This window comes from Quercus suber, unplaced genomic scaffold (assembly GCF_002906115.3).
Source record: "Quercus suber isolate HL8 unplaced genomic scaffold, Cork oak 2.0 scaffold_91, whole genome shotgun sequence".
In the NCBI taxonomy this organism is placed as follows: domain Eukaryota; kingdom Viridiplantae; phylum Streptophyta; class Magnoliopsida; order Fagales; family Fagaceae; genus Quercus; species Quercus suber.
In genome coordinates this window covers 930882-941831 of record NW_027069556.1, presented here as the reverse complement: position 1 = coordinate 941831, position 10950 = coordinate 930882, and the positions used below count along the sequence as shown (strand labels likewise).

Sequence of the window (10950 nt, the reverse complement as noted above, 5' to 3'; positions counted from 1 at the left end):
AATAGATTGCCAAGAATCCCACACATGGTTCTTCTTCTTTTTTTTTTTCTTTGGTTTTTCACTTGAAGAACATAGGTGCCGATGTCTTTTCACTAGAATCGTCACTTAGTATAAACAAAGAGAGTAGAAACTTGATCAAATTAAATCTTTAGATGTGAACCGGTTATTACTCTATTAGTGTCATACAAACAACATTCCTCCATTCAAACAGGGTCCTCAATTTGTCACATTTCAGCCATATTTCTTAACTATTTTCATGGATGTTCTTAGAGAATACCTTCACATTCACAGGTTGGATTCCATCTAGTGTGTAACTGCAACTAAAACACACCACCCGAAACGGGCTATGGATCCATTAAGAGCATTGTGCTCAACCTCCCAAATTGCAGTTAGCACTATCTACACCATAAGGATGAACCTAGAGCTATAGTTCTCTATAATAGTTTCATGCTGCTCAAATGCTTATAGACTTGGCTTAATGCCCATCCCTTTGATGTATCCTCAATTGGCTTTATAGCTAATCCCTTAGTCAAAGGATCTTCTAAATTCTCCATTGGCTTCACCAAGTCTAGGGATATATCCTGTCACTACTTAGCTGAATCACAATATTACTTCTCAGACGTATTACGTATGTCTAGTTTTGCCATTATACAGTATATACTGTTTGCTCGAGCAATTGCAACCTATCAGTCACAAACTCAATGTATAGAAGCTAGAACCGATTTTACTCATATTAGCTAAATGATCCCTCAGTCATTCTGCTTCTTTATCTGCGTAGTCTAGAGCAATGACTCTATAGTTGATTGGGTTTTACAAGTCTGTCTGCCAAAGAAACAATGTATCTATCGGTGGAAATTGTTTGGTCCATATCAATATTTGGTTAGCAATCATAATAACCTTCAAATAAGATTGCAGGATAGCCAGAGTAACATATACCAAGAATCATAATCTACCCTAAGCATTTCAATACTCTGGATGATGCATTCCAATGATTGCTGTCAAGATTGTGAGTATAAATGTATATTCTCTTAGACTAATGGATTGTATAGAATGTCAGGTCAATTATAACTTAATAGATTTAATAAACAGGCTTAGACCGGTGGCTTGTGTAGAATGTCAGGTTAGTTATAGTTCGATAGATATAATAAACAGGCAAGGCTTCAATCTAGTGCACTAGACACAAGCCAAATCATAAATTATATATGATCCAGTGGCGGCGCCACGTTTAGTCCAGGGTGTTCTTGGGGAACACCCTGACCTAAAAAAAAATTATATATAATAATTAAAAAAATTTTATTTGTTTACCCTTTAAAAAGAAAATTAGGAATACCCTCAAATAAATAAATAAATAAATAAAATTATTTGTTCTACTTTCAAGCAAAAAAAAAAAGCCAAAAAAATTTTTGAACTAAAATTTGAAAAATAATAATAATAATAATAAAATAAAATTAAAAAAAAAAAAAAAAAAAAAAAAAAAAAAAAAAAAAAAAAAAAAAAAAAAAAAACCTAACCCAATATACTGAAATCAGAAATCAACAGACGACAACAACCAATGGACAGAGATCGGGCCTCAAACTCGAGCTCCAAAACAGTGGAACACATCAAATCAGAGATCAGTCTTCCTTGCCTCGACGTGCTGCCCGATGGCGCCGCCCCTCAATCTCAGGCCTCTCTACTCCCTCAACCTCAAGGTATTTCATCTTTACACTTAACTTCTCTCTTTTTCTCTCTTACATATATGGGCTATTGGATTTGGGTTAATGAGTTTCTCTCTATCTTAGTCTCTCTCTCTTTAGCTAAAGAATGAAAGTGAAATGAAACAAGACTCTCTCTCTCTCTCTCTCTCTTTAAGAGTTTATCTAATTCTCTATTTCTCTTTGAACTGTGATTGGCTGATTGCTTTTGCTTAGCTTTACTTTATAACTTTATTAATATTTGCCCCTGTTTTTGGCTTTGTCTGTTGGTATTGGTGAGATACAATTAATTGTCTTTTAGTATATTGTGATTTGTGATTGTGAATTTATCTGATTGTCTCTTGTGATTGGGAGCCATGGGGCTTGTCTGTTGAGTGGGGGGTAGATGGGAGCATGGGCCAAGGTGGGATATTTGAATGGAGAGAAGTAAATGCACATGGGGTGTGTGCTAGTGCAACTAATAAACAATAATTTAATTAACCAATAATTAATTGGAAAAAACAACTAATAAACAATTATTAATAATTTAATTAACTAATATATTATAAAAGACAAACAAATTAAATCATGTTAAGCTAAAAAATTAATAATTTTATAATTAATAAAACAACAATATAACAAATTATAGTTTGTAAAAGACAAACAAATTAATGAAACAACTAAACAACAATAATTAATAATTTTATTAATATTTCAAATGAACTTATAATTTATTGTTTATTCTTTTTCTAGAATTATGGACAAATATTTAATAAGAAAACCACTGGATGAATTTCTCTTTTTATTAGATTGTGTAATTTATGTTTCTTAATGAACACTCTGGAAAAAATTCTTGGAGCTGCCACTGGTACGATCCTCACGTGTTCATGTTGAAAAAATCTTTTACCTATGTTTTTTGAAAGATGTAAACCTGGATCATATAGTATTTTTATGAGTATAGCTTCTGTCAAGTGCTCCTATATATTGAACGAGACGCTAGACCGACATGTGTCATGTCTGTGTCACCTCCAATGCACAAGTTCACTCACACAAGCTAAACCCTGTTTATACTGGTTCACAGTCCTTATATCCAAATTTTTGCAATATATATTCTCAATAAAATATGGCCGTGACAAAATCCGACCACTTTCAGTTTTGGAGATTTTCATACCCAAGATAACATTCACTTGTAAGCATATTACATGTACTACGAAAAAGAAAAATAACAAGAAACAATTGCCATCTGGCATCAATTGCATTTAAGGTTTCATTGCACAATAGAAGCAACACTGCACTAAATGCTATGAGAACGAACAGCACTTGAGCAATTCAGCCTTTCTTAGGCATGGCTGCCAGCCTAGTATACATCTTTGCCATGGACTGGAATCCTCTAATATCCCCGGAGCGTAAAAGATTACCTGGCCCAAGCAAATATAATCCAATTGAAATAAAAACCATAAGTGAGTAATACCTCATGGTTAAATGAATCATGCCAAACCAACAAAATATTTTCTGCACTGTCTTGGTTGAAATAACCAAGTGAGAAAAGTAATCAGATCTACTCATCTAGATGTCAAAATCACAAGAAAAATATCCCCACATAACTGAATTCTGAATCTCTGATGTACCGCTACAAGCTTAAATTGCACCTTCTATTTACTTCTCTCTCTCTCTCTTTTATGACATGGAATCTCACCAAGACAAGACCCTTTGAATTCACTCCTGGGGAGTAAACCACAGATACACGACCCCTCCCACCAAAACTGTGTAGATCAAGCAATCCAGGGAAACTTCTAGTGAGGATCAAACCCGAGAATATGTTTGGGTCATCCCAAGCCTCCAACCACTAGGCTGCACCCTGACAAGTGCATCTTCTATTTACTTTTATCTAGTTGAAATAAAAACATCTTAGGCTGTGCTTTTTTCCCCCTTAGTTGGGGAAGAGGAGGGGTGTGGGGGGTGTGGAATTGCCATGTAAAACAAAAAAGGCCAATGGAAACTGGAAATTGTTATCCTAAAAGATATTGAATTTTCTCATATAAAATAACCAAAGTGGGAAAAGAAATTGCATTCATTTTCTTAATAACCAAATGGCAAAAGAAATGGCATTCACTTGTCAAAATCGCAGATAAAACTACCATGTGATCACACATAACTTGATGACTTGCACCGTACATAATTTGTCAGGCTCTACAAGGGGATTTGCTATCCTGGAATATATTGCATGCGAATTTGACAGGACTTCCAAATACATTAAAACAAGTCAAAGGCAAATACTGCTAATAACAATTCCACATCCTATTCAGTATTCAGAATAACCAGACATTCCCCACTCCCTTCTTTTTCTCCCCTTTAACAAAAAAATCAATATCAACTTCCTCCACCCTACTACATCCCAGCTACCTCAAGACTGCTGGACAAGTATTTCAATCTTTGATAAATGCACCCCTCCACCCCCCACCCCCCCAAAAAAAATCACTCTTTTGGTTCTAAGCAACTAAAAACTAGGCACCTCATAGCCTCTTAACATTTTAGAATCTGATGGTTTCATTTAAAAAAATGTAAGAATAACACATAAAATTACAGAAAACTACCTGAATCACAATTAAGTGGACTGTCAGGTTCCGGGTGGGCCATCAAAGCAATTATAGCCCTACAAACAGATTGGAGTGTCCAAGCTGGGCTCCATGCATTTTTCAAGATATCAAGGCAAATCTCTCCTGTCTGCAGGAGAAACACATTATATAATATAAATGACATTCAATTACTTATAGAAAAAATTAACGCTCAGTTAACCATTTTAGCAACATTGTATTAAAAATAAATATTCAGCATCTGTTATTACCTTTTGATGCTAACAACTCACCAAAAGGTGAGACTAGTTCAAATTCACCAATCAGTAGGCCAATTTGGATTTTAGATTGGCCTCAACTCTATCTTTTGTAAAATTAAAATATATTACAGATCAATAGTATTGAGTGAGATTTGTTTAACCTATCAGCTGAACATAAACTGTTATTTTGGTTTTAACTGAATTTGTTTCCAGGAATTAAAGGTGATTATCCTCACATCACTTCACCAATATTCCACTTCCAACATTCACTCAACAACAAATTCATTCATTCAACAATGAAGTCCTAAACTTAGCATATTTCAAAATTTTGACTATTTTTAAACCTCTGACACTGTACTCTGAAATTTTTGGTAATTCAACAAAATAGGTCATAGCCATGCTCAAAACCTCACAAGCACTTCAGCATTTTCTGGTAACAGTCTTCTCTGTGCGGTAATCTCACATGTCCACAAGCTTGAAACCCTATTTTTAGCATCTTCCCAGGGCCTTTTTACGCACATGGAAAAGCTATCAAAATTAATACATGAATGCAACTTTAAATGAAGCATTCATGCATACAAAGGATCAATATCACTGTTTCTCCATCATACATTTTGGCTTCCCATTGTGTTTACAGCGTAAAGGAACCCTCTACAATACAGTACAAGTTCATATGTATGCAAGTACCTATGTATCCTGAAGTTATCATGAGAGGTATCATACAAAAAATCATACCTTAAAATGAACGTTTGGATGGAAAATTTTTGTTAAGAACCTCACTTGAGGAGGTTGCAAAGGATACTGCTCAGGAACAGCAAAAGCTAGCTGGAAGACACCACCCTCATAAGGAGTCTCTGATGGTCCCTGAATAAAGAAAATCAATCAAGCAACAACATGGTACACCAGATTTAAAGGAATCAAAAACCGAGCATACCTTGATAAGAGCAGTCCACTTGAATATATTTGAATCATCACAAGCTAATTGAATATCTGGATCAGCTGTTTTCTCCCGCTGCACCTCTTTGTATTCCTTGAAAAGCCTTGCCCTTGATGCCTGAAGACAACACAATCCATAATAAAAGTTCCTGCATATGAGCTAAACCATACAACAAATCTGTTTAACAGACATACTAGTCTAGATCCATATCTTCTACAAGTTCATGTAGAGTGCAACTGCGCTGCTCAACTAGGTACATGTCTTATATCAAAATCAATGTTTCAACTCTCAAAATCTAATCTAGATAATGCATAACAACAAAAAGAATAACAAACAACTACTGGTTACGACTTCAATATCACCACCTATCAATCAAGATATATAATACTTACACATATCCACCAAAACAGACAACATAAAAAATAAAAAAAATAAAAAAAAATTTAATCTGATTTAAAGCAACTAACCTGCATTGTGTGCCCTTGTCTATAAAATTTCCGTCAAATCTGAAACATAGCGGTAACCGTTTCAGTATATGATAGAAAATTAATGAGTTGGCAATTTATAATACTCAACAAAATTAGGTAGTTCAGCTATTTGCAAGTCTTATGCACAGATTAAAGTAGCAGCCTAGGAAGCACGGACACAGGTACATGTACTACACAGCGATTCAAGCAGTTTCTAATAAATTATAACATAGACATAGTATGTCACGGATACAATGCCGGTACAGCACCCCAAATGAAGTATCCATGGTTCCTAGGTAGCAGCCATTGTTGTGCATAAGCCGTTATGGATAGACTATAGAGTTCAGTTATAAATAACGCACAAACAATGTTATCTTTTCCATGGCAATATAAATTCAAGCCTATCTAAGGAACTATACCTAAGTTTTAGCCACAGACTAAAATGAATTATCAATGTACTTATGAGACTTCTATCAAAAAGAGAAAAAGAAAAGTGCTTATGAGACAATCTTAACAGTTAACACCACAACCACAAATCACAGCAACAAAAACCTTCTTCCAGTCGCTTAGAAACAAATTTGTGCGTTCGGGATCACTTTTTTTAACCTTAAAAATTTGTCATCAGCTAGGACTAAAATAAAAACAAATTTAGACCCAATTCCAATTTCTAGTTCTAAACAACAACAACAATAATAACAGAAAATTTGGTGCCTTTTAGAGGGAAATTGACCCAAACAAGAATAAGATCGAAAATCTACACAACAAAGTCATAATATACAGCGGATCCATCAAAAGTAATATGAGAGAGACAGAGAGAGAAGACTTACCAATTGAAGTAATCTAAGAGCGAGAGAGAGAGAGAGAGGCTTTCGAGATTTGGTATATAAAGCCACGATGCGCCTCCCCGTGGTGAATAATTTTGATTACGTGTAGCTGTTACACGCTTTTATATATATATATATATATATATCAATGTGGATGAATGCCACGCGGAAACAAAACAATCCCAAGGCCAAAAAATAAGCAAGCAAATTCTCTCTCTTCTTTCTCCACTCTTGTGTTACTTTCACTTGGAATATTATTTTCATTTAACAATAAATATAAAAAATTTAGATAGTTGTCATGTTTCAAAACAATGTTAAAAAGTAGCGTCTCGAGTGTCTAAAACTCGATTTTTTAAGTCTCGCTTTGTAAGAGGAATGCTCCGAGGCGGAAAAAAATTCAAGTAAAAATCGAGTTTTAAAGACTCGAGTTCTCAAAAATGCCGCTATAGGGACTTAAAAACATCACTATAAAGCTATAGGGCTCACTGTATGACACTTAGAAAAAAAATTTGCAGGAAAACGCCGCTATAGGGATATAAAACGTCACTATAGAGCTTAAAAATGCCACTATAGGGCTCCTTGAACTTAGCATGGTACTTATAAAAAAAAATTTTACAGGAAAATGCCGCTATAGGGCTTTAAAACGTCACTATAGGACTTAAAAACGCCACTATAGGGGTGATCGCACTAAAAATTATTTTGCATAAAACTCGAGTTTTTAAAACTCGAGATTTGTGTGGCATTTTCACCAGCAAAAGCGAGTCTTTGAGACTCGATTTTTAATATGGATCTCGAGTTTCTAAAACTCGAGATGCTATTTTTCTTAATTCTTAAACACGTTACCTAACTTACTATTTACTCCCCCCACACAGAGCCATTCTGCCCATTCCCCCCTTTCACTTGTTCTCTCTCTTTCTGCTCTTTTTCCTCTCTCTAAACGGACCAAACCTGAGCATCATAAGCATCAAAATGAAAGGGACAGATGATGTGAGTTCTGTGCAACCCAAAGGAAAAAAAGCCATGAAACAAATCTAATTTTTTATTTGATAATTTTTCATATGGAGCTAAGTCGGCACGAAGATCAGAGCTTGCTAGCTGGCTAGCTGGAGAAAATCGGTGCTTGAGGAGACCAAAAAGGAGTTAAAGATCTCTATTCTCTCAGGGGAAGCCAAGGAAATACTGCTGTGTAAGGTGGGTGTGAGATTACCATCCTTACCCTTATACCCAATCTGACCACTCTTGCCAAGAATGATAAAATCCCAAGCACAGCACTCACATCCTTTGTTCTTTTTGTTTTGATGCCTCTGATAGTCTGATGTTTAGGTTTGGTCCGTTTGAAAAGAGGGATAAAGAGAGAAAAGAGTTGAAGTGATGGAGAGAGAGGTGAAACAAGAAAGAGAATTCCGTGGCTTTTTTTGTTTTCTTTTTTCCTTTGGGTTGCACAGAACTCACATCCTCTGTCCCTTTCATTTTGATGCTTATGATGCTCAGGTTTGGTCCGTTTAGAGAAAGAGGAAAAAGAGCAGAAAGAGCGAGAGAGAGAGAGAAAAAAAACAAGTGAAAGTAACAGAAGCGTGGAGAAAGAAGAGAGAGAATTTCCTTGCTTATTTTTTGTCCTTTGGATTGTTTTGTTTCTACGTGGCATTCATCCACATTAAAACGGGAGAGAACTGGAGAATAACAAATATATGCATGTATATACATATATATATATATATATATCATAAATTCTTGGGTAAATTCCATATACAGCTAGAGATTTGGACTAATGTCAATCAGGTCTAAGATTTTTCAAAACTAACAAATTTGATCCCTAAAGCTAGTTTAGTCTTTAACACAGTTAAGAAAAAATAACTAAGGATACGTTTGGTACGCTGTAATAGCTCCTGTAATGAAATAGTTATTCATGTGTAATATCAATTCGATCATTTAGTTGTATCTTTATTACATGAATTAGTTATTACATTGGAATAACTATTCTTTAAATTGAAAAATAGTTATTCCAATTTAAAATGGATGTAATAGCTATTTCTTAGTGTATATAATATGTTTTAAAATTAATATATTTTTAAAAATGTAAAGTTTCCTTATACATCTTCTTTTAAAACATATTATATACACTAAGAAATAGCTATTAAATCCACTGCCCCTTGTCAAAATATCATCATTAAACACAAGATCATCTTTAGCAAATTCTTCTACTTCATCTTCTTCTACTCTTCCAATCAACCACTCATTGCTATAATCTACATCTTTCAAGGAGATTGGATCAATTGTGTCACGCAAATTATATCTCCGCTTCAAGGCTCTATTGTACTTAATATATACCAAATCATTCATTCAGGATTCTGCTAACCCATTTCTTTTCTTGCTATGCACCTACACAATCCACATAGCCATATATTAATATGCATAGATGATGATATCATGATAATTAAATCATGAAATAAATTTCACAATTAAGTCCCTAACTTTTTAGTCACTCACATGTTCAAACATACTCCAGTTCCGCTCGTACCCTGATGAACTACAAGCTAGGCTAAGAACTTTTACAGCAAATTGTTGTAAACTTGAAGTTGAAGATCCAAAAGCAGACCACCAATCAGCTGTTAAGGAAAATAAAAAATGGTCTTAACTCTTAAGTATTAACCCTTAACTCAAACTTTATAAGAACTAAATAAATTTTCCATTTAATAAAATGGACAAACTAATAAGTAACAACTAACAAATAACAAAAGCTAACAAAGGAAATACCTGGTGCTTTTTTCTTTCCCTGCCACTTAGCCATTTCCAACCCAAAGAGGCCCTCTTCTCTCTTATATGATGTCAACTCTTCAAGAATCTTATCTTGTTGATTAATATTTGGAACCAACCTTTTTATGCATTTGTATAGGCCAGCCATCATCTCTTCATCTTGCTCAATTTTAGAGCGATTATCCTACAAAAAATTCTGGATTCAAGAAATAGCCAGCTGCATGCAAAGGCCGATGGAGTAGACAATCCCACCTTCGATCTATTATTTCAAAGATTTCTTTGTATCTTTCTTCGATTCCATTAAAAGATTTTTCAATTACTTCTTTAGCTCGATCCATAGCCTCATAAATGTACCCCATGGCAGGCCTTTTCTCCTCATTAACCAATCGAAGCACATGAACAATAGGACCTAACACTTTAAGGCTATACACAACAGTGTTCCAAAATGTAGGCATTAGAATTGTTTAAGCCACCTTTTTTCCAGTTAGCTCCTTTGTCCACTTGTTTAAGCCATCTTTCTCAAGTTTTCCTTTTACTTATATATACTTGATAATGTGAGAAAGGATGTAGCAAATCGAGTTTTAGTGAGCTTAAGCAAGTTCCTTTGCCCTGTAAACTGTCTCATCATGTTTATGAGACCAATACAATTAGATATATACCCAGTAAGCTTAATTTCCCTTTTTATTGTTCTCATGATTGTAGGAAGCTTTGCAATGTCATCCAACATCAAATCCAAACAATGGGCAGCACATGGGGTCCAATACAAATGAGGTCTTTTTGCCTCCAATAATCGTCCTAATAATGTAAAAATATAAGTATGACAATTAGTAACAATTAAGAAAAAAATAAAAATAAAATATGAATACTATTTTCTAATTTCATGAGATTAAGATTATAGTTCTATATATAACTTCTTACCTACCATCACATAACTCGAGTCATCATCGGTTATAACTTGTACAACTTTGTCTTCTCCAATTTTCACCACCATGCTATCAAGTAGTTGAAACATCCTTTCTCCGGTCTTTATATATGAAGACGCATCAATAGACTTGATAAACATACTTCCCTTAGAGCAATTCACCAAAAAATTTATCAAAAATCTATGACTTTTATCTTACCATCCATCAGACATAATGGAACATCTAGTTCTTGCCCATTCTTCTTTATGGCTCTTCATTATATCATTGGTGTGGACCACTTTTTTTTTAAATAAAGGAACTCTCACTTCATGGTAACTTGGGGGCTTCATACCAATTCCATATCATCCAATGGATTGAATTGTAGCATTGAAACTAATTAACAACATTGAATGGAATTGCTGTTTCATACATTCACCTTGCTATATCAACACAAGCCTTTTCTCTTAACTCTTTCTTGTAAGCATCATTAATTATTGTTTGGACCCATTTTCCACTCTTTCCCATTTATGCTGATTTAGGAGGAGAGACAAATGCATCCA

The 10950-nt window shown here is 34.5% G+C and overlaps 1 protein-coding gene across 1 annotated transcript; it reads right to left on the bottom strand.

The window, feature by feature from the left end:
* Nucleotides 1-2783: 2783 nt before the first annotated feature.
* LOC112015340 (protein PEROXIN-4) lies at nucleotides 2784-6844 on the bottom strand. Its single transcript, XM_024047728.2, has 6 exons — nucleotides 6738-6844; nucleotides 5911-5949; nucleotides 5441-5560; nucleotides 5242-5370; nucleotides 4268-4397; nucleotides 2784-3091 (listed from the first exon to the last, which is right to left on the bottom strand). Exons 2-6 carry the CDS (start codon nucleotides 5914-5916, stop codon nucleotides 3003-3005), a joined length of 474 nt encoding a protein of 157 aa, XP_023903496.1. The 5' UTR covers nucleotides 5917-5949; nucleotides 6738-6844; the 3' UTR covers nucleotides 2784-3002.
* Between the last annotated feature and the right edge of the window lie 4106 nt (nucleotides 6845-10950).

What these genes read in the sequence shown, in the direction of transcription:
- LOC112015340 (XM_024047728.2), bottom strand. An exon ending in AGTGGACTGCTCTTATCAAG is followed by an intron (nt 5,371 to 5,440) that starts GTATGCTCGGTT and finishes TTCTTTATTCAG; the next exon opens with GGACCATCAGAGACTCCTTA. An exon ending in ATCCAAACGTTCATTTTAAG is followed by an intron (nt 4,398 to 5,241) that starts GTATGATTTTTT and finishes TTTCTCCTGCAG; the next exon opens with ACAGGAGAGATTTGCCTTGA.